The sequence below is a fragment of the Serinus canaria genome, chromosome 19 (assembly GCF_022539315.1).
Source record: "Serinus canaria isolate serCan28SL12 chromosome 19, serCan2020, whole genome shotgun sequence".
Taxonomy (NCBI): Eukaryota; Metazoa; Chordata; class Aves; order Passeriformes; family Fringillidae; genus Serinus; species Serinus canaria.
In genome coordinates this window covers 2572901-2596579 of record NC_066332.1, presented here as the reverse complement: position 1 = coordinate 2596579, position 23679 = coordinate 2572901, and the positions used below count along the sequence as shown (strand labels likewise).

Genomic DNA, 23679 nt, shown 5'->3' with positions numbered 1-23679 from the left:
GATTCTGCCTCTAAGTAAGAGGTGCAGTATAAAAACATTTCCATCCTCTGTTTATTGGCATTTCAGCCCTGCTGCCATTCCCTCTGGGTCTGTGGATGGCTGGAGATGGACATAAATCCTGTTCCCTCTCCTCCAAACTTGTTCACAACACTCAGCTGGAGCACATGGCTGAGAGGTCGGCAAAGGTACTTAACAGAACTCTCACAAACTACAAGTAGAATTTACTGGAACCCCCCAAGGTGCTCTGAACTGTGCACTAATATCTGTAGCAGGGTGCTTCCTTAAACCCAGGAGTATCTGTTAATCCCAAGAAAACCAGGATTTAAGCCTGTCCCTGAGTGCCCAGTTGTTTATATGAAGGGGTAACTCCCCAAACCTTGGCTTAACTGCACGTTTTTGCACATGCAGGAGCTACACAGACCCCTCCAGAGGGAAGCTCAGCTTACAGCTGCTCCCCACAACTGTTTACTGGTCTGGGCTGCAAATCCAGTTGAACTGGTCAGCCTGGTACCAGTTACAAGTAGTTGCAGCAGTTGTTTGGGCAGGAAGTTGGCTACAGTTACCCCCAGCTCAAGTTCTTAACTGCTTCAGCAGCTGAGCCTTTCTGAATTAAAGAATTCACTACAGAAAACAGGCAGAAAGAGGAAACTCAAAGTCATCAACCAATGTGCAAAACCTTCAAACAATTGCACAAGTTGTAAATTTACTGAGTTCCTTTTGTGCCAGCTCTGCTTTCCTCAACTGGCCTGAGCCTAGAATTCCCATTTTTGGAACACAAGCTAGAGAAACTCATGATTTACAAATTAAATCTTACAAAACTTCCTTATTTTATTAACACTGAGGGAAGATATGGCAAAAAACCCCAAACTTAGATTTTTATCCCTTCAGTACTGACATACATGAACACATCCAGGTCTTTTTTGGTACCGGTTTAGAAGAGTTTAAGGTGACCAGAAACTTTATCTATGACATCAGCTGGTCCTGGTCCAATCCCAAGGACTGTCCTGGAGCCTGGAGCAATCTGAGTACGCCCAGCATCCTGTATCAAGCTCACAGTCAGCCCCAGGCGCTTCGCCTCAGCCAGCAGCTGCACCAGAGTCTCTTCATCGGGAGCCTTGAGGACCACTTTGGGTTGTCCACAATATTCCCACTGCTTCAGGAGCTCGGGATTCCTTTTGTGAACCTGCTTGTAGGCAGAGACAGCAGCGTGGGAGCACTGTGCTGCTACTTTGCCCTTGCCCATCTTCAGGTCGTTGCGGACGATCAGCACCAGCTTGAGCTCCCCAGACTCCCCCATGATGTCTGCCTCGCCCCCCAGGCTGCTGGAAGGTTCTGGCACTGTTCCAGATCCAGGCTTCCTGCGGAGCCTCCCCCGGATGCCCCAGCCCAGGCACACACCGCACACAACTCCGATGATGACTTTCAGGAACTCAGGCTCAGAGAGGGAAATCATGGTGGATTTTGGAGACTGCCTCTGGAAGGGGGGAAAAACAGGATTTACTTGAGGGTTTCTCAGCTTCTGAGAGCATTTCATGTGCTCTCACCTGGTTTTCACTTGGTTACTTGAAGACAAAGAACATTTGTTAGAAACACAAAGGAACAGATCCCCAGACACAGCTTTCTGACTGCAAACATCTCACTGGTGATGGGCTTTGACCCAGAGCTAAGATAAAATGGACAATTATCATAGAATCATAGAATGATTTGTGTTGGAAAGGGCCTTAAAGTTCATCTGTTCCACCCTTTGCCACGGCCAGGGACACCTGGGACACTATCCCAGATTTCTCCAAGCTCTGTCTAGCCTGGCCTTGGACACTTCCAGGGATGGGGCAGCCACAGCTTCTCTGCTGCCAGGATCTCACCACCCTCACAGGGAAAAATATTTTCTTAATATCCAGTCAACCCTCCCGGCTGTCAATGTGTCAACCCATTCCCCCCGTCCTATCACCCCAGGCCTCTCTCTCTGTAATTAGCCTTGCCCCACCTCTCCTCTAAGTTCCCTTCACCTACTGCAAGGCCACAATTAGGTCACCCCGGAGCTTCTCTTCTCCAGGCTGAACACTCCCAATTCTCTCAGCCTTTCCTCATGTCAAAATTACACCTAAAAACGGGGAGAAAAACTGTGAAATCCCGGTAGGTTTTAAATCAATACTCTAAATTCAGCTGAGGAGCGGGCCCGCCTCCATCTCCACTGCGGGCTGCGGCACCTCAGCCCCGCCAGGCCCGAGCGGACACGGAGGGCAGAGACCGAGCGGGGACGGAACCGTGCGGGGACCCCGCGGCCCTCAGGGGGAAAACGAGGGGGCCATGGAGGAGCATCCCCTCAGCGCTCACCTGCCGCTCCCGCCTGGCCGCTCCGCCGCGCCCGCCCGGAGGTGACGGGACCGCGGCGCTCGGGAAGTGACGGAGCCCGGGGCGGGACGGGGCGTGCTGTGCCGGGCCCAGTTCCGCGTTGTGCCGGGCCGAGCGGAGCCGCCGGAGCGTGGTGAGTGCGGGGTCGGGCCCGGGGCTCTCCCAGCGGGCGGGGGTCTCCTCACCGGCCCCTCAGCGGGACCCCTCAGCGCTGCCCATCGCGCCCTTGCAGCGCCGCCCCGCTCCCCTCACGGCCCCTCCGGCTCTGAGGCGACGGTGGCAAGAGGGGACCCCCGGGCCGGGCGGCCCCGGTGCTGTGCGAGCCGAGGGAGCCGTGTAGGAGCCGGGAATGCTGTGGAGGAGCAGGGCGGGAGGGGAGGCTGCTGCTCGCCGGCCTTGAGGGCGAGAAATGAGCCTCTGCCCCCTCACCGCGCTGGAGAGCGGCTCCGCTCCTCCAAAGCCCCGGGAAGGTGGGATAGACTCGCCCTGCTCCGGCCCAAGGGACGGTGCCTGATGTCACAGGGAGAAATCCGTCCTGCTCCCTGCGGAGAGGCAGGTAGCGATGGCCTTTGTCTGCTTTTCCACTGGAAGTGTGCTGTGCTTTCCCGGCTGGGTGCTCCCGCCATCCCCGTGTGCCGCCCGGGGCTCGTGGCTGTGAGGCCCAAATCCATGGGAACATTTCTGCTCACCGGCGTTAAGCACCTCGTCTGGTTTTTATTTCTCTAGCCAATATCATGTGGTGTTTACAGCAGATAATAAAGCAGCAAGATTCCCGTTTTATTCCAGTTTTGCCTCTCAAATGCCTGGCAGGTCATGAAGGTGACCTGAGAGAAGGGGTGATGTTTCATAGCAGCTATTTATCTATAAAGTGCTGTGAATCCAGGTTATCCCCTTCCAACTGCACCTATGACATTTCTTCAGGGTTTCCTCCTGCCCTTGTTTTCTCTGCTCTGTGCTTACCAACAAGTGGGTATCCTGGTTTAGTTAATGGTGACAATGTGGGTCGAGGTGGAGACAGTGTGGTGTTATTCCTTCATGCCTTGGACCACATGTGTTGTGTTTGGGCAGTGGATTTTGGAGCTGTTTTGCTGTTAGGAATTCTGCTCTTTTAGAGATTGTTTCACCTCAGTTTGATGAGGAATTCTCATGCTTCCTAACACCTTATGATAACATACATCAGCTCTTCTTAATGCATTGATTTTCCCATTGAAGCAATCTTTGTTATGTCAGTCCTCCTTCTTCCAATCATCATTTCTGCAGCATGGAATAGACTTTCCTTTATTCCTTATGGGATAAATGACAGTTGTAACGATGGCTTCATCCCCTGCTCTCAGATGAGGGTTCCAAAAGCCACTTTCCAGCTGTGCAGTGGGAGATGAGCTCTCTTTATTAGTCTGAGCTTTTTTTTGTGTCCTGCTGAGCTGCTGAAGTCACTGGTGTTTGTAATTGCTGTGGGGAAGGGTAGGAGGAGACTCAGTAGCTTTCAAGTGGGTGGTAGCAATGAGGAAGGTGAGTAGGTTGGAACAACTGCACTCTTTCTGCCTTAAATCTTTTTTTTCTAAGTTGTTGTCTTGGAATTCCTTCTGAATGTCATAACTGCCTCTGACTGCACCTCGTGAGCAGCTCTCCTTAGGGTGATCTGTGCCATTAGTGCATGCTTGGAGATTCCTTATTTCTTAAAAACCTGTGTGTTTAAAACAAAACAAAAAGAACCAACCTGTAATTCCTGATGTGCTGTGGTGGGAGACAGAGTTATGTGCAGGTTGGAACTTTAACTTCTCTTCCTTGTGGACAGATCTGAGCTGGGTGGACTTTGCTATTCCCTGAGGACAAAGGGCACAACCTTGAAGCTGTTGCAACACTGAGCTTTTTGTACCAGCTTCAAACACAATCATAGGACAGCACCAGAACCACTAAACCTTGCTGGGTTTGGTGCTGCTTGGACCAGAGGGAGCCAGATGTTATTAGTGAGGCTGGCAGTTGTTCAGGTTATTTCAAACTTATTAAAAGAATATTTTTCTTTCTCCCAGGGCTCAGAATTGGCCTCTGTGAGCCTTGTCTGGGCAGTGTGTCCTCAGTGGATGGCCAAGTGTGAAATCTGAGTTGGCTGCACTTAGAGACTGTTCCTGTGAAAAGCAGAATTTGTTATCTCAGGAGCTGCTTTCAGCCACTCTGGGCTTTGTCAGGTCCTTGTGTTCATCCCTTTTCATCTGTGCTGTGCCTCCTCTGCATATCCTCTTATCCTGGCTCTCACCTTTTCATCTATTTATCTCTACTGCTTTATTACAGCACCTGATTCTACTGCTGGATGTAATTAAAATCCATGTTTCACCAGAAAAAAAAAATACACCAAAAAGATCAGTTTAATGTATGTGGCTTTAATGGCAGGGACAGAACTTTCCATGAACTCAAAAGAAATTGCATGGCATCCCTGAAGCTCATGTTACAACAGTCTTTCCTAAAAAGCATCCCAAAGTCCCATTAAAAAAAAAAAAAAAAAGGGATTTTAACTCTAAATTCTAAGATGATTTATTTGGGCAGGAATTGGAAAATAGGTCTGGTGTACAGAGGCATAACCCACAAAATGGAAACCTGTGGTCTTTAACTGAATTACTTCTCCTTTGAGGAATTAAACTATTTTAGTTAGGAAAAACATTTTTAGTATGGGAATAAATGCAGTCCTATCAAAATAACCCATTATGGCTAAATCTGTGGAGATTTGGAACATCTTTCAGATGTGGCCTCATTTATTTTAATTGAATACTTCCCAGGAGTGCTGAAGGACTGGAAAAAAAAATCAAGCCGTCACTTTTTCTATTTTCTGTCATCTTCAGGAAAGTCATTAACCCCCAGGTGAGGGGCTGTGTCACTCCAGTGTCACATGAACCGTGCTCTCTTGCTCTGTGGGGGCAGCAGCTTTGCAAGAGGAGTCTTTGGGCTGCAGAGCTGAGGACGTGGTTGGCTCCTCCAGCACCTTCAGATCCTGGAGAAGTGGTGGAGAGGGAATAGCTGGGAGGAGCTGGAAGGGTAGGTAATGTTTCACTTCCAAACTGATCCCATCCTTCACCTGAATGGGTTCCTGTGCCAGGCAGCCTTTGGCTTTTGAGGGAAAGTGCTCTCCAGGTTTCTTTGCCAGGGAATTGTTAACTTATTCTCTCTGTAGAGCATTTAATGACTGAAGAAAAACCCTTCTCTCAGATGTGCAATTCTTTACCTAACTGGAAAGGCTGGATTTTAATCCTTTTTTCTCCTTATTGTAACTGAAGAACAGGGGTGTAGGAAAAGAAGAAGGAATGTCAGAAAAGTTGAGGAGAAGGAAGCAACAGGATTGGAACATTTGGCTTTAAATGCAAGGTCTAACTGGAAATGATGTGTTGCTGAGGTGGCTGGGGGAACAACAAAATTCTTCAAGCTCTAACTCTGGTTCTGGGAGCTGTGTGAGCAGGAAGTGATGGAGGTGAGACTCAGGGCTCTTTCAGTAAGAAGTGGTAAGAATTAGTGATTCAAAAAACAATGTCTGGGAGAGCAGTGAGCTCACGGAAACAGCTTCCTTGTTCCAGCACCCTGGAAAGGAGTCCTCCAAAAATCCTTAGTACAGCAGGAGCCCACATTCTGCTCCTACAGGTGAGAGTGGAGACACCCAGCTGTTTGTCCCAAACTGGTCCCTTCTGCATAAGTGCACCAACACTTGGTGCTTCCACAGCCTCCCCAGAGCTCCAGAGAAGAGACTTTTGTCCTTTTCTCTGATTACAGAGAGCAGATACTGCAGTGCCCGATTTTGTTGTGTTCTCATGCTCTGATAGCTTGTTTTGCTTTGTCTCACTTAGGCTGTGACGTGCCAGTCACAGTTACCATAAACCCTTTTTGTTGACCAATTTGCATTTTTGACTAGCAATAATTGTCTTTTTATACTTCATGTTTTGGGTTGCACTAAAGCTCAATGGTGGATTGTCAGCTCTTTGTTCAACCCTACAAAGCAGTTCCTGTGTGAGCAGAGCTCTAACAAATGATCTCAGCCACCCTGATACAAAAACTGGCCACAGTTGTTTTCCTCGCTCTTTTAAATAGTTTATTTTTATGTTTGCTGCTAAGTACTCCATGCAGTAGGCAAATTTATTTTTAGAGATGGGCTCTGTGTCTTTCCCAGCATCTGTCAGAAGTGAAGTTCTGTTTAGCAGATGGAATTTAATTTCCTGTGGTGAGCTCTCATGGATTGGGTGTCGACTTGAGAATATGGAGTGAGTTAATGAGGGATAACTCCATTTTGGGTCACCTCCCACTCCAGTTCATCCCTGTGGGGAGGGATTAGTGCAGGACTAGTGGTTCTGATGGGCATCAAACAGCACAGCAGATCAAGGGTGCTGAGCTGAGGGGATGTGCATCCTCCAGTCCCTTTGCTAAGATGCTTTCAGTATAATTAGACTGAGGTAAACCAGGGAGGTTCTTTTCTGGAGCCAGGAAGGGTTTGCAGCCCTTTCAGCCCTGCCATGTGCTAGGTATCCCATCTCCAAGTCAGCTGTGGTTTTAAATAGGAATTTTTAGAGCTTTCCTGCAGAATGGTTGAACTTTAAGACCTTCTTGACAAGTACTTGTCCTACAGAAGTGTGGAAGGGATTATTTGTCTGCCTCAGTGCAAACTTGACTTGTGTACTGGAGGTGGTATTATGCAAAGCTAATCCTGGATTAGTGCCTTTCCAAGCAGGCAGGGTAAAAGTGGCTCTGGCAGTTGAGCACCTGGAAAAAAAGCTGTCATGCCTTGGGAACAACACACCTGAGCCCCCCAGAGATGCAGGAGTTTCATGGATTGCACTGGAATTCAGTGTTGTGCACAGCCTGGGCTGTAGCATCAAACATGGAGAGCAGTTGGCATTGCACTAAATCAACCTCCATGGAGTGTAATTAAGCTGAGAGCAGAGACCAAACCAATCAAGACTTTCATTTTGAAGGCTAGATTTGCACATGTGAAAAAAGACAGATTTCAAAATGATGAACGTGTGGCTTCCACTGAAATTTGTGGCTTTTTTTTCCTAATCTTTGCTATATTTAAGTCAACAAAATGTGACTGAAGTTCCCTAAGCCAGAACACTTTTTTTTAGCATTGCTGTGTGTGCTCAATAGCTCTGGATGGCTTTTGCTTCCTAAGCAGCTTTCTGTGAACATCAGGCTTGCTGGCTGTGGGTGTGTAATTTAAATATTGCCCTCTGCAGTTTGAGCTCTGTGTGTGTAAATTCCTGTGGTATATACAGGGGTAGGTGTGCATGTAAACTTACATTGTAGATGTTCATAAATACGTACTTTAAAATATATAAAAATAAGCACAGCTGAGTGAAGTGAGAAACAAAACAGGATCCACCTATCCTGGTGGAACTAAGGGGTGGCTGAACATTTGATCCTGCTATTGCCATAGCAACTTGCCTGTTATCCTCCCCTGAGGGCTGGGGTAGCTCCAGAGGGTCAGGCTGCTCTGAACTCACCTGGGAGAGGGAGAGCTTCACATTTCCCTGGGGTTTGAGCAGTCTCTGGGCTGCAGGTGATGCAGAGTGATGCTCTAGAGCTCCCACTGCAGCAGCTCAGGCCTCTTGTCCTTGGCTGACTTAGGAGCCCTTGGCATTTTTCAGTTTTTGCAAAGGTATTTTGTTCATTTTTTAGGTGCTTTGGGTATTCTGGGGTTCACACTGCAGTGAATAAAAGCTGTAACAGGCATGAGATGAGGTTTTCCTGCCTTGTTTAACCAGACAGATTTCTGTTACTGCACATTTTGTGTCAGGGGGAGGTGTTGAAGAAAGGACTCCTTCTTGAGACTTCAGTGCTTTTGTCTACTGGATTTTAACTAAAACCTTAATTAATTAAATTCTAGCTATCAGTTTTATCTGAATTGTAAGTAATGCACATGGCTTGTACCTGTTTAGAAAAACACCTGTCTAAAACTGACTTTTGGCACCCTGGAAATGTCAAATACAGCATCTGAAATCTTTGAACATTTTATTTTAAAATTTGACAAAATTATTGCAGTCTGAATCCAGGGGGTGACCTCACTCACTATTTACCAAACCTGAGTTGCTGCTTGGCTCTTCAGCCTAACATAAATCAATGGGGAAGTATTTTTTCTGTAGAACTTCAATTTCTTCCACTGGACAGCTTTATATAACCTGTCATTTCAATACTGCACCACTTTTCTTTCCAACAAAAGCAATGTATCAAAAACTGTAAATCAGGTATGCTTACAGGCAGAAATACAATGCAAATAAAATGCTTTAGCTTTGTATGACTCTCTTTTCCAAATAAAACTCTAGAAACTGTTTTAAGATTCAAGAGAGGGTTTTTAAAACAAGGAGTCTGACTGGTTACTCTCTTTGTGTTTGATTGCATAAGAATTGTCAGCTGTTCAGGGTGGTTTGTTCTTTTTTTTTTTTTGAAAGGAAAAAAAAAGGCAACTCTTGCAACACTCTGGTTTGTGCTGGCTCCCACTTCTTGCATTATTTACTCTCATGGATAAGGAAAACCACATCTCTTCTTTTGGGGTTTTGTTTTAGGGCTGATCTCTCTAGAGGGAAGCTAAACCAGCAGAGTATGGACAGTGCCAGCAAAGCTCCCATCAGAAAGCTCTTGTCCTCTGAAGAGTTTGCCTTTTGTGCTTCAGAGACAGCAGGCTGTGCAGAGCAGGAGATGCAGCTCTGTCTCTTGGTTACCACACTGAGGGCTAATCTTTCAGCCAGGGAGGTTTCTGACCTAGTGACAGCCTGCAAAGCTTTAGTGCCAGGATGAGGAGCACACCTGAAGCATCTCAGGATGGAAGTGAGGTTTGTACAAAGTTCTGCTGCTCCTGGAGCCCAAACAGTGGGTTGGGTCAAGGAAGGGGGTTGGTTAATGAGCTTTTGTTCAGCTGTTAGAAGTGAGGGAGTTTTGTCATTTGAGTGAAAAATTTAGAATTCTGTAGGTGGAAATGTTTTAATCTTTGTCACTGTGGGGATTGAATCACTTTCTGCTGTTTGATGGTGTAATGCAGGATGAGTGGGAGCTGGATTTGGAGAGCTGCTGGGTGTTTGTGGAGTGCTCCTAACCAGAACCACACCTTGTCCTTTTTGGGTTTCTTCTGCTCTCAGGTGCCCACAGGTGACTGATCTATGAAATGGCAGAGAATGGCACAGACTGTGACCAGAGACGCCTGAGAATGAGCAAAGAGCAGCACAATGGCAACTTCACAGGTAGGAGGGAAATGCCTTGGTGTTCTCAGCTGCCCTGTGTGGGCTGTAAAACAGCACAGGATGGAAAAGGAATTGATTTTGGTTTTCTGCTGAGGCCAGGCTGGGTGGAGCCACCTGACCTAGGGAGTGGCAGCTCTGCCCATGCCAGGGGGGTGGGATGGGATGGCTTTGGGGCCCTTCCAACCCAAGCCATTCTGGGACTCTCTGACTTTATACCCACATATTGCAGAGGGCCTCCATGCCTGAATCAATCTTAGAAACCTCAGTCAGCTCTAAACCTGAGGGCTTTAGGATTTCAAAGCCATGGAGTAGGTTCATGCTGTGTATTTCCATTCACATTTCTCTTACACTCCTTTCTTCTCCCAAAGTTCTTGATCACATACATTTAAGCTCCACAAAGCTGACCTGGGTACCAACAGAGGCTACAACAACAACAAAAACCTAAAAAAGTTTAACTCTGTTGGCAAATATGTGGCTGTGGAAGTCAGGCTGTACAACCCCACCCTTTGGCACTGAAAAGTCAGTTCTTGGTAATAAAAATCTGATTTATTCTGGGACAGATCCAGTTATTAGTCTCCCAATTTCTAGCTGTTCTGTTGAAATTCAGTGTCACTATAATTTATTGGTTTCAGTGATAAATTACCCACAAAAGAGTTTTAACTCCTTCACCTCCTGACTCTCCTCTGTTTTTCCTGCTTGTATGTCTGAAGTAGCCTGGGATTAATGTTTAGAACTCATGAAAAATAACCTGAAAACAGTTAATGAAGATTTTTTTGTCACTGAATTATCCCTGCTGTGTAGTAAAGCATGGAAATTATAATCATCTTTGTTTGTTTCCTGTCAGCTTTGAATGTGCCAGTTCCATATTTAATTAAGTTTTGTAATCAAGTGATTTCTCAAGTTGTGTGCAGTCTTACACCATTGTCTTTTACGACCTTTTACTAAAAACAAGGTCATAAAAACAAGGTTGAAACATTTTTATTACACGTATTAAATGAAAAAGATTAACTGCATGTTTGTATGTATGGAACAAATTAAAGCCTTTTACTTAAAGTCTTAAATCATTCTGTAACTCTGAGGGACTGTGGATGTTCTTCAGTATTTGCCAGGATTTCTGTTAGTTCATCTTAAGCAGCTAAGGAATACAGAATTAAGTGGGCTGTGTGACTAATGAGAGCTGCAATTTCTGGGTAAATATCAGCATCTGATAAGGCAAAATGGTTCAATTACTTGAGTAAGACTGAAATAATACATCTTGGGTTCCAGTATGCTGGAGATCAGATTAGCTTAATATTTGAAATGCAACAGCTTTTTAAACATCTGAATGTTATTACAATGCAAAATAGAATAGATGTGTTGTGACTGTGTAGTAAGTGGTGTTTAAACAAATTTGGTGTCTGTTTAGATACATATTGCTTTTTTTTGTATTTTTTCATTTTTAAAAATTTAAAAATTATTACTGCTCATTAGCTTGGCAACCTTTGAACAAGCCATTCTCCTCCAAAAAACCAGCTCAGGTTTGGGGTTTTATTCATTCTTATTGTGAGCACCTTGATTAGAAAAGCCTTGTGAGCAGGGCCTGGGCTGGGTGTGAGCTCAGTGCCAGGCAGGGCTGTGCTCCAAAAGCAGCTCTTTTCCAGGAGAGGAGTCTGGGAGAGGCTGGCCAGGCTCCTGCCTGGGAGGGCAGGTGCTCCTATCCAGTTACACCAGGTAATTCCATCCTCTGGAAGTGGGAGCTGGGAATAGCTCTGCTGGAAAAGCACCAGCTCAGAGGTTCAGAGGGAAATGTCCCTGCAGCAGGTGCTGAGGTCACATCTGACCTGGGGTCTGGCTGCTTTCAGCTCCTCGGGCAGTGCCCTGCACAAAGGCTGCTGGAGGTGCCAGGGGGACAAACCACTGCATTCCCTGCATGTCACCTCATTCCCGAGGCATGGCAGCAAATGCTTTGGGATCAGGAGAAAGGATGACTGAGAGCTCGTGTTGCTTTGATTTTTTTAAGATTTTTTTAAGCCTTCTGATGTTTACATTTTTGTAACAAACTTTTTACACACTTTTTGTAAATAACTTATTATTTTGCATTCTTTTATTAAAATGAGAAATTTAATAGACTGTTAGTTTGTCCAGTGTCATTGGAGAGGTGGCACTTTCACCTTCCAATCCACTGTCACTTTTAAAAAACTAATAAATGTTAAAGTCAGAAAATAAACTCCCCTTTTCTTCACCTTAAGAGCAGCATTGTGTACACTCATGTTATTTCGTGTTCTATAGCGACAGCTCACATTAACTTTCTGACAAATTTTAAAAAATCACTGGGGTGGGACAGCAGCTGACCTGCCAGCCTGTGCTTTTACAGATTTTTTTTTTTTTTGGGTGGGACAGCAGCTGACCTGCCAGCCTGTGCTTTTACAGATATTTTTTTTTGCTTTTCATTTGCAGATTCCTCGATGTTGAGTGAGCGGAAGCGAAGGGAGCGAGAGGAGAGGTTGAATATTGTGCTGTGGAAAAAACCGCTTGTTACCTTGCAGTATTTTTGCCTGGAAACTCTAATAAACTTGAAGGAATGGACCATAAAGTAAAGATCATTTCTTTAACTTCTACTAAGAGTTCTGGGCAAACCCATGCTCTGATTCAGTAGGTCATTCTGACATCTCACTTTCCCTGATGATTCACAATTTGAAAACTGTTTTTTTCAGAGAACATGTGTATTTCTGTCCCTTAAAGGTGGCTGCTGGAGCATCCCACACTCATAGCTGTGCTCTCAGATCTTCTGCCTAAATTACATAAGTGCAGCAAGGTGCTTGGGAGAGCAAATGGCAAACTGCCTTTCTCAAGAGTTGAATATTCCAGTTTGAAAGGGTGGGACAGGGTTTAGGGATCCTCAAGGCAAAGGGATGTTGTGCTTATGGCTGCAGTGTTAGCACTGACCTACTCATGCAGGTGTTGGTGTCACTGAGTAATCTTCAAACAGCTCAGCCAGGGCAGAGATCAGGGCTCTCTGGAGCTTGCAGTGATGTTTATGGTGCTGTAAAGAGGACTTTGCTTCTCTGTGGCCCTTTTACAGCAGGAAATTATTTATTAAAGCACTTTCCTTGAGTGTTATTTTCACACTGGATAAAACCAGCTTTTATTCCAGTGAGAGAATTTGTGAGGAGCAGTCCTGCCATTCCCTGCTAGTGCTGGAAATGCAGAGCCAGTTCTTAAGGCACAAGGCCCAGGCTTTAGGTTGCCAAAACATGAGTGTAATCTGCAGTGAAAAAGCCAAGAGTAGCAGCCATCCAGTGCTTGTGTTGGTAACTGGGCTCTGTTGTGCTTGGGACTGAGTTTACAAAGCCTTTCCCAGCCAGGAGACAGGATCTAATGTCACCTTGGGTGACTCCAGCTGTGTGGCTGCTCCTCTGCAGCCTGAGCTGAGCCTGCTGCTCAGGGCTCTGCTCACTGCTCTGGGCTAGGCTGGAGGTGCTGGCAGCTCACATTCACTGAGTTTCCATTTGCTTTTGAACTTACTGGTATGAAAAATACCAGCTTTATCCAGTGTAGCCTTAATTCCCTTTTACACCCCACACCCCAAATAAATTGAACCCCCAAGCTTATTTATTTTATTGTGTGCATTCTTTCAACTACCATTAGGAATTGTCTCTGAGAACTGTTTTACTGGGTCTGACATCTGTAATTTCTGACAATAGCCAAGCATTTATTTAAACTAAGCAGAAATAACATTTGAGGATTTATTTTAAGACCTCAAATCTTATTTGGCTTCCTAGACATCTGATTTTGTTACAGATAGCACTTGCCTCCTCTGCTGAGCAGCACATTCAGTTGTCTGGCACTCCCCTGACAGAATCTTTACAGAAAATAACCCTGACTATTACAAGCTATTAAGCTGAGACCTCAGATTGACTCTTAATGATCTCCTGTGTTCCACTGCATAAATTGTGTTTTGAATGACAATCATTTGAAATTTCAATTGTCATACTAATGTAAGCAGCACTAACTTTAATTTTAAAATGTTTTGAGTGCTCTTTTCAGTTTGCTTAATATCAAATATTTGTGACTATTTTCCTGTATTATGCCTCACATTTCTATCTTTCTGTCTAATTAGATAAGTTATGTTTATAGTTTGCTATTTTAGGCTGGGAATTTTAGGTGATGCTAGCACTTGCTTTTTTTTTTTATAGTATTAGGTGACAATATAGTAGTGTTTTCTGGAAAATAATAAAGGTATTTGCTAATCTACTGTGTGTGGCCACATACACATCAAGCAGGAAAAAAAAAGAACAAAACCAAACATGCTCAAAAATGATTTGGTAGCAAATTACTTTGGAAAGCACTTTTCTCCATTTCTTCACCTAATGCTTCAGAGTTACTTAAAACATATTTATTAAATTACAAGAAATTAATTTTAATAGATAAGGAGAAACAAAATAATGTAAAGATTTGTTCCTGTGACTGTCACTGTGGTTCTGCCCAGCAGCACAGCTGGAAATCTGAATTCCACCCAGCTCATCCTTGCCCAGGGCCTGCTTTGCTCCGTGCTTGGCCACAGCTGCTGCTCAGGGCCTGGGTCTGACTCTTGGCTCCAGAAGCTGAATTGTTTTCAGCTTGTGTTTGTTTTCAGTCAGTTACTTTGTTTTTCTTTATTAAAAAAAGTAAAATACGAGTGGCTGAACTTTGATCTCGCTTGCCAGTGACGCGGAGATTTTTCCCTAAAGAGTAAAGGCTCCCCAGACATTTTCTTGGGAGGTTCACACTGCTGCCATTGTCCCTGCTGAGCACACCCCCAGTCCCCAGAGGTAACTGAGTTACTCTGAAGTGCATGTTTAATGATGAAAATCCCTAATTTGCCATTTGTCTTTAAGATTGTGGCGGCGGCGAGGGCTCCTGGCGTGCGTGTTGCTGGCACTGGCAGTGCTCACAGTCCTGTACTCCATCGAGGGAGCACATCAACAGGTACCACCTCTGCTCTCCTGGCTCCCACTCCCTCCCTGGGCTGGGAATTGAATGAATCCTGCTGCCATCTCCATCAATTTCTAATGGATCTTTGAGCTGCTCTCTAAGGTTTTGTTTCTCAAGTCGTGACTGCTCTGTTGGTGTGCAGGAGTTGTGCTCCAGAGGTGGGGAGGGATGAGCTCCCCACCTGAGGATGAGGCATTTGATCTGTTCTGGTGGATCTGGAGGTGTCTCATCTGCTCCTGAGTGAAGCACACTTCGGGTGCTGCAGCACTCCTTCATAGCTGCTGTCAGCAAGGTTTTAATGGTGGTGGGAGCTCTTGAGGGAAGTGTTACCCTGAGTCATGGCAGAGCTTCGTGCTACCCAAGAAATGATTCTTGTCTTGCTGTGGAAGATCTGCTCAGCTAGGACAGGCACATACAGAGATGTAAAATGGTTTTGTGTTTCAAATCTGTTCCTGTGGTGTGAACACAAAGCCTGGGGCTTTTGCAGCACTGGAAGTGTCAGACATGGCTTAAGCTTAGTAATGGTGCTGTCTGCTCCTTTCCCTTCCCCATTTCTCTTGGAGTTTCAGATTTTCCTAGAGGACAGGGAGCCCTTTTAAAAACCAATTCCAGCTGCTGTCACAGCTCTGAAATGAGCAGGTGCCCAATTCCAGAGAATTTGCTTCCATCCCTCCTGCTGGGGTGTGGCACTGCCTGCCCGAGGGATCTGCAGTTCTGGAACCCAAGTCCTGACTGCCCAGGTTTCCTGGAGCCTGCTGGAAGAAACCTGATCCTCTGGGCCTGCTGGTGACAGCCAGTGACCCTCAGGTGACAGCCAGTGCAGGAGCTCCCTGTTAAGGAGCTGTCAGCCATATGCACTTGGCATTTTCAGGATGTCTTTGTGCCCTGGCAGGTTGGAGCCTGGATCAGAATGGTGTAAACATCACCTTGGTGCTGTTGGTCCATGGATGGTGTAAAACAGTGTCCAGAACTTGCTGTGGCTTTCCCACATCTCCTCATGGGTACAGCACACAACCAGCATTTTAATGTTTTCTCAAAAGTGACAAACCTGCTCCAAGATGCAACATCCAGCAGGCTCACTGGGAGTGCAGCTGATTTTATTCCTTTCTTTAAACTGTTCAGACCATTCCCTGAGCTGCCTGGGCTCTACTTGACACTGTCTGGAGCTTGCTCCTCGTGGGCCTGTTCTGGATTTCAACCTCCTACTGTTGAAACTGAATTTCCATCTATCTCCTTGGAAACTTGCTGATTCCAAAATGTGGTTTGTTTTTTTTTCTTTTCCTCTATATGTCTGTGCTGTTACTGAAATAAATTGCAAATAGAAGTATTTAGGAGTCTGTTTCAGTTGTTATAATCCAGATAAATGTCTGTGTTAGCTTGTAGCTTAATTTTCTCCCTTGGAGATTTCATAATTTATATTTTTTTTCTTTTTTTGTGCCTTTCCTCACTCAGTATGTGCAGTACATGGAGAAGAAGTTCTTCTGGTGTGCCTACTGGGTAGGATTGGGCATTCTCTCCTCTGTTGGGCTTGGAACAGGTCTCCACACCTTTCTGCTCTACTTGGTAAGGATATTTCCACACCATGTCCTTTTGGAATTGAGTACTTTAATTGCTGCATATTTTTAAATCAATGAATAAATAATTTTCTGCAAGTTCTCAACATTAAATACATCTAAATTTGGTGCTCTGGAGAATGCTGTTTATGTTCTACACTGCATCACCTTGTTCTGTAGTTTGTAAGCTCTGTGTTTGTTGAACTGTGGCTGTTGGTTAATCCTCACTTTGAAACAATGAGCCAAATCTGCCAGGTCTATCCTCTAATCTCCTAATTTAAATGAAGCCTGTCCTACTGTGTGCAGCTCAAGTGTTTCCATTTAAAAATTTTCAGAATATTTTTTTAGTAGCTTAAAATGATCATTTTTCTTACTAAAGCCACCAAATAGGCAGCTGGTTTAAAGTTCAGTCTGTATTAATTTTGCTTTGAAAAGAATAGCAAGAACAATGTTTTTCTATGAAGATAAAATATGAAAATTTGCATGATGTTGTTTATCTCAATGTAGCTATGAAAGTCAGGGAAATGTTTGGGTGTGTTTTGCTTTTGGCCATTGGATTGGTTCCTGGGTTATGAAACCACTGTCCTGGATTCAAGAAAAGGATTCATGGCCACAAAATAATTAAAACCAGTTCATGCAACAAATGTCATCTTGTATTTGGAACCATTACAGATGTTTACTTTCAGAGCTGCTTTAATCATTAACAATAACACAGCAAACACTACAGGAAACTCCTGCCTCTCCCCCCAGCAGGGCAGTGCCTGGCAGAGGGGATGGCATGGGATGAGCAGCCTCAGGTTTGCTCTGAGTGTGGCTCCTGTCCTAAAGCTTGTGGAAGGAATTCCTGCTAAACAGAACCAAGTTTGTGCACTGAGCACTGTCAGACCCCAGGCCACTCCAAAATGACTTTGGCACATGAAATCCTCCTAAGACAGCACCATTTCTTTTCTTGAGGGAGGTGGAACATTTCTTTTACTCTGTATTTAAAAATCAAAGTTCTGAAATCCTTCAGTGTAGAAAAAATAAATTCCATAATACATCACTTTGATTATCCTGTGGGAGATGTGAACCTCATGGAGGTACTTGGGCCTTGACCTGAGCTGACACTGAAATCATTTATAGGAAATTCAGCTTCTCAGTTGGTTTGTCAGTATAACTTATGGTGGGTGTTTGGGAGGTTCACAGCCTTCCAAAGATTACAGGGATGTGTCACTCAGGAAGAGAAATCGAGTTTAATGTTGGTAGGGAAGGTATTTATTTGGAACATAAAAGGGAAGGCTTCACATAACTTTGTTGGGGGGGGACACAACTGATTAGATTACACCGAGTAATTAGGAGGTGGTTATAGAGTAAAATGTAATAAAAATGTACCATCAACATCTAAAGTGTAAATACTACAGGAGAAATACAGGTTTGCTTTAAATATATGAGGCAGATAAGCATGTTCCTGTTTCACTGAGGGGATTCCGTGAAGGTAGTGAGTGCAGGAACAACGAGAAGCCAGGATTTGTTTCCTTTTCTTTTCCTCAGCAAGATTTAGTGATTAGCATGGTCTGCTCAGGTCAATTAACACCTTCTGGGCACTGCCTGAACACCTCCTGGTTTACACCTCGGTGGAAGCCACGCGGTTGTTACCACTAGATGGCAGAGGGGGTGTAAAAACAGCAGCTCCCGACCCCAACAAAAACCGTGTTTGAACTGCTAATATTCTTATCAGTGCAGCTGTAGCAGCAAGGTGTACATGGAATATGTTCTCACTGTAGTAACACAGTGCTTGGGATCTGCTCAGCATGAGAGGGAACAAGGAGTGCTCACCTGAGGCTGCTGCTGCAGCTTTTAGGGGAGAACTCCTTCAGAGTGGTGTTCTGGATTTAACCCATCTGCAAACAATGCACTTAGAAGCTCCAGCTCTCACAGGGAGGAGTTGCTTTTGCTTTGTTAATTGTACAGCAGTTCCCTCTAGAAGTAGAAATACGACACGTTAAGTGGGGCTCTCAGTATTAACTTCTACATTACCATTGATCTACTTTTCATGTTCCATACACTTTAATTATATTTCTTCATAATGGTGAAACTTATTCTTCTGTTGGCTCAAAGAAACGAAAAGTTACAAAACAAATCCTCCCCTGCTTTAGTGCCTGGATTTGCTGGCAATAGAGAACAGACCCAGTAAGTGCTTTCAAATTGCTTTTAATTAATTGCTCATTTTAAAGCTGTATGTACAAGGAGATTGTTGGGAATGCAATTACATGCTGGGAGAACAATGCCCTTGGGCCCACCCATGTGGTGCTGAGCTCTGCTGGGACTTGCAGCCCTGGCTGTGCCACTGAGGCCACGTGGAGGAATTGATGGCATGTAGGCACCTGCTCAGGCTCCTTCAGCTGTCACACAGGTGCATCTCAGTTAAATACTCTGGATTAGCCATTTACTGCATATGGCCATTCCCAAGCACTGGGCAAGCTCTGGAAGTGGTTATGCAATGGCTCCAGGATATGAATGACTCTGATGTTTGCTTTCCCTGGCCTGCTTAGCTGTTTTTGCAGTGTTGAAAACTGTCATTTGTCTGGATCCTTCAGAGCATCTCTCACCAGCTGCTTTTTGGAGCTGCATGCCGGTGCCAGGAGAGATCCCAGGGTTAGCTGAGAAAAGAGTACTTGGAAACTGCTAAAAGTAGAATTTCAAGCAGCCTCAGTGTGGGAGGGGTGTTGCTGCCTCAGGATCATATCAGTTCACATCTGATTTGGGATTTTTTTTTTTTGGTCACCAATCTTTGGTGCAAGAGAGACAGGTCAAGTGTGTCAGTTTGATATCAGGCTTTTAATTGCTGTTCCTGTGATTGGAGAGCTTTCCATATCTGAGAGAGGGCCTGAACATTGTCTGAAGTATCAATTCCTAGTTTAATACTGCTTCCTTGTTTGCTGCCAGCGCTGGATGTAAAATCTGACATGGCTTTTTGGGAAACAATTCTCGTGCTGCACTTGGCACAGAGCAGATCTTTAACACAGGAACAGGGAAGCAGGCCACTCTTCCAAGAATCCTTTCCATTCTGACACTTTCAAAACAAGCCTGCTGGCTTACTTTCCTGAAGCCCATTAAAGGTTTTTCACAGTTCTTTAAAAACAACCCTTAAAAATAGGAATCATGATGTGGTTCTGTAGGAAATAAAACTATTATGATTAATGACTCCAAATACTGGTTTTAGCAGTACATGGCTTTTTCCTCGGTCCTGAGATGTTTTCTGTTGGTGGTAGATTAAAATACGAACATCATGAATCACCTCATTACCAGCAGAGGATGGCTGAGGGTAACCCACAAGGAATTTTTGGTGTTTGTACATCTCTGAGAGATCTTTGCTGCTGAAAATGAATGAATGAGGTGGCGGCGCCGGAGGGCTCCGAGCAGGGCACAGGAGCTGCAGTGCTGGCTTGGGATCATGGCTGAGACCATCCCCACCCAACCTTGCCTCGTGCTTTGGTTTCACTTCAGCTCTGAAAAACGGATTTTTGTCAAAGATGTGGCCAAAAAAAACGTGCTTAAAACGAGTGCTTGAGGGCGGGGTAAAGTCCCCTGTCCCTGGGGAAGTGAAATCCCTGAGGGGATGAATGGCACCGAATTCCTCACCCCTCCAAACTCTGAGCCCTGGCTGTTTGCATTGTTGGTGTTTTTGGTGCTTAAATGTGGATTTTGTTTGCCCAGGGGGGGCAGCTGCTGAGGGGGTACATTTTGATTTAACTGCTGAGGGGGTACATTTTGATTTAACTGCCGAGGGGGCTCATTTTGATTTAACTGCTGAGGGGGCTCATTTCTATTTAACTGCTGAAGGGGTACATTTTTAACTGTGAGGGGGTACATTTTTATTTAATTGCTGAGGGGGTTAATTTCTATTTAAGTGTTGAGGGGGTACATTTTTATTTTACTGCTGAGGGGGTTTGTGCTGGTGGCCAGGCCCTGGGCGAGCACAAACAGGAAATGTGAGGTACAATAGCAATGGTTGTGCCGAGGTCCAGCCCGGATATTTCAGCTCTGGAATATGTGGGTTTGTCAGGAATTCTTACAGTGCTGCTCGGCAGCAGAGTGGAAGAGGGCACAGCAAAAAAATAAAGAGCAGAAATATAGAAAAAAATTTAAAAAAAAAAGAGCAGAAATGTGCCTTTAAAGAGAAAAGCGAGTCAGAAAGGCAGTGCCCTTATTGCCTGTGCTGCCCTGAGAGAGCAGGGCTGGGTTTGTCTGGTTTAAGGGCTCAGCATCTCACTTTCATTCTGAATTGGTTCCCCTCAGCCAGGGCTCACATTCTGGCCTCCCCAAACAGTCAGAGTTTGCAGCTGAAATGAGCCCTGTGGTGGCCCTACCCAAACTGGTTTAGGTTAGAATTTGAAGATTTAAAAGCCAGACACTTGTGCAATAATGAGTCCATTATCTTGGAAAAAAAGATGTTGGTGGTGTAAATAATTTAAAAAAAAACAAACCCACACAAATAAACGGTTTCCTGTCAGGACTACTAAAAGCTTTTTAAAGTCAAACCTAATTCCTTTTAGTTCTCTCATTCCAGGAGCTGAGCTTGTAAGAGGACTCATGATGAAAATTACTTAAGTCCCTTGTAAAAGAGAAGCGCACAAAACAGGACTTACTCCACTTTTATGAGGTAGACAGAATAATTTAGAAACCCACACAACTTATTCTCTTTTTTTTTTTTTTTTTTTCCATTTACTTCCTTGTGACTAACACAGGAGTATTTTCATAGTAATTATCAGCTTCAGGAGAGGTTTTGCTCTTTCCACGCAGATCATTCAAAACTATTGTGAGTAACCCAGAAAATGATGGTTCTGTGTGTAAAGGAAAAAGTGAGAAACAAAGGCTGAGCTCAGCCAGGTGGGAGGTGCAGCAGTGCTCCCCTTCCCAGCGCTGAATTCTTCTTGTGAAGTGAGGTGTTCATTTCCAGCCCTCTCTGTTCTCCAGTTCACACATCAGCTTGCAAGCCTAAAACAAAGGAGATAAAAAAGGGCTCTGTCTAATACCTGTGCTCACGTTACTGCTGTTGAATTGCTGAGGTGGTTGAAAGAAAAATACATGGAGGGTACAGAAGGCAGAAATCAGTTCTAAAATAAGTTGAAATGGAGCCTGTTTGTGCGAGGGTCGTTTTTGTCTCTTACTCTGTCATTTGTTTCTTTCCTGTCTGTAAACTACTTCCTCCAGCTGTCCTAAGCTTTCTACAACGAACTGAAATATCCTGGAATATGTGAATCAACAGAAAACTTTTTCAAAAATCACTTTTGCAGTTATCTCCCCAGAAATCCCTGCTTGCAGCACGCCTGGCCTCTGTTCTGCTTGAAACTGCAGCATTGATCTTAATAACACACTGAGGAACTGGGAGGGTGTGCTGAATTCACTGGACACTGCTGCTAAATCAGTTGTGCAATCTGGGTGTTCCTTAAATCTTCTGGTGGCTCGCTTGCATTTGAAAAATCTGAGGTGAAAAGTGGTGTTTTCAAGGGGAAAAACGTTCATTTCAAGTCTTGGTCCCCCTGAGTGCTCCTGTTGTTGTGTCAGATGCCTGTGGATACCTACAGAGAGTAAACCCAGCACTGCTGCCTTAGGTCAGGCTGTGCCAGAACAGTCCCGGGGTGCTGGAGCAGTTAATGGGATGGTGGAGGAGTTAATGGGATGGTGGAGGAGTTAATGGGACGGTGGCTGCACCCTTTTCTTCCCCCTGAAGGTTGATGGACTTTACCTTTTAGAAGCTGACACCGTTTTCGTTATCTGCTCTCCACTTCCTCAACGTTTGTTCTGTCAGGTCTCTGCTGGGAGGGCACATTGTGCTTTCTCCTCGTTTGTTCCCTTGGAGTTTCTAAGGTTTTTTTGGGTGTTTTTTTATGCACAGCCTGAACTTTATACCTTTCATGTCCTGCTTCCTGGAGCAGGTTGAAAATAATGATAATTGTGCAGAACGATCTCTAATTGGAGATTCTAAGCCAATCACCACTGCTGGTGGCAGTTTGAATAAATGCTGAGGTTTACTCTTTAGAAATGAGGGGGTGGCTAGGGAAGGGCAAGGAGAAAACACTGACAGAGTATTTTATGATTTTATTAATGATTTTCTGTCAGCAGCAGAAGATAAACTTGAATTCTTGCAATTGTGCCTCCCCCTGACATGAGTCTATTTGTTTCTATAGAAAGTAATGAAAGGGCAGCCTTAAAAAAATCTGCTTTTTATGTCGCTCCTTAGAGCAGCACCATGGCCCTATACACAGACACTGGTGCCTGTGCTGCTCCCTCAGTGGCTCTTGATTAGTCAAATTCAGAGGTTGTGGTGATCATTTGGAATTTCCATCAGCTCTGCACTCTGTGGCAAGGCTTGGCTGAAGTGGGAATAGAAACTTCACCACAGCCATGTGAGTGTAAAATTCATACACAGCTTGAAACTCTGTGAAGCTCTTCTAAACACAGCCCTGGCCACTGGATGGATGTTGGTGTCACTTGAGGATGCTCTAGGTACAGGATCCTCTGTCCCCAGCCCTGATTTCCAGCCAGCACCGCATTCCAGACGTTATAAAACCATGAGACATTTTAATCTCCTAGCACAGACAGACAGACAAACTGCACATATTTACCAGCCACCTCCAGACCAACTTCTCCCTCCTAATCACAGAGCAGTTCTCTCTGTGGGTAGTTGTCCACTGCTCTCAGAGATAAAAAAGATGCTGTGAGTGTGGTGTGACTTTCTGGAGAGGTGTAGTGACTTCATGGATAAGTATGAGATGAGTCCTGGCCTGGGGCACCACTCAGAGGATGTTTCCCATGAGAAGCAAGCTTTTATTTTTCCAATTTATCTCCATCAAATGCACCATGACTTGTTCCCCCCCTGTGCAAAGGCTGAGTCTTGAACCCAGTGTGAAGAGCAGTGGATCCATGGAGGAAAACAGATTTTTAGTGCATTAAGGTCAGCAAGGAGTTCAGGGTAATATTTTTTTTGCTGGCAGACATATCACTTTTCTTTGAGAAATGTTTCTAAATTAAAGCCGGTCTAAAATTGTATCTTCCCCAAAAATAAAAGGTTAAAATTAGATGTGGTTGTTGTATCACTTGAGCAGCCTGGCTGTTCTGTGAAGGGCCATGTGAGAAACCAGCACTTGATGCAGGATTTGTTTGGAGCTTTAATTGACTTCCCAGTCCAGGTGCTCAGAATGATTAATAATGTTAAAATATGATTCATTTTTAATTGGATATTCGGTCACTTTTTCTTATGGTAAAGACTTTCTGCTGTAAGAATACTACAGATCAGCATGTTTTTAAGGATTTTAACTCGTGATTTTTTTTACATGTGGCTGCTGTCTCTTTCTACTTCCACAGATGAATTTCCAAAGATTTTTACTTTCCAGAAGTTTCATAATACATCACTTTAATTAACTTATTTCTGTGCCATTCCAACTTGGGTGCCTTCAACCACTGGAATAAAACTCCTTTGAAGGCCTGTGAGTTCAAGAGTTCAAAGTTACCTTCTCTGAGACATCAGGGTAGTGCAGACAGGGATTTCTAAACTCCCCTGAACTGCTGTTGCTAAGAAATAGATTTATGTTGAGTTCATCTCGATGAACAAATCCTGTCTTGTTTGATTTGCA

At 44.6% G+C, this 23679-nt stretch overlaps 2 protein-coding genes across 7 annotated transcripts in view; one reads left to right on the top strand and one right to left on the bottom strand.

Annotated features, from left to right (window-relative positions):
- Positions 1-803: 803 nt before the first annotated feature.
- PTRH2 (peptidyl-tRNA hydrolase 2) lies at positions 804-2402 on the bottom strand. Of its 4 annotated transcripts, none has more exons than XM_050981617.1 (3): positions 2335-2402; positions 1985-2101; positions 804-1474 (listed from the first exon to the last, which is right to left on the bottom strand). In XM_050981617.1, exon 3 carries the CDS (start codon positions 1451-1453, stop codon positions 932-934), a length of 522 nt encoding a protein of 173 aa, XP_050837574.1. In that variant the 5' UTR covers positions 1454-1474; positions 1985-2101; positions 2335-2402; the 3' UTR covers positions 804-931. The 4 variants fall into 4 exon arrangements, with proteins under 4 accessions (XP_050837574.1, XP_050837573.1, XP_050837572.1 ...); XM_050981616.1 differs by having other exon boundaries at positions 2007-2101; XM_050981615.1 differs by having other exon boundaries at positions 2011-2101.
- The window catches only part of VMP1 (vacuole membrane protein 1), a 59948-nt gene continuing 38656 nt past the window's right edge, over positions 2388-23679 (top strand). The window contains exons 1-6 of one of the 3 annotated variants that reach the window (XM_030233754.2): positions 2399-2485; positions 5187-5379; positions 9456-9557; positions 11994-12129; positions 14414-14504; positions 15963-16073. In XM_030233754.2, coding sequence (XP_030089614.1) covers positions 9482-9557; positions 11994-12129; positions 14414-14504; positions 15963-16073 — 414 coding nt within the window. In that variant the 5' untranslated portion in view covers positions 2399-2485; positions 5187-5379; positions 9456-9481. Of the gene's footprint in view, positions 2486-5186; positions 5380-9009; positions 9153-9455; positions 9558-11993; positions 12130-14413; positions 14505-15962; positions 16074-23679 lie in introns of those variants that run through there. The other 2 variants (XM_009094808.4, XM_018919487.3) reach the window with 2 other exon arrangements.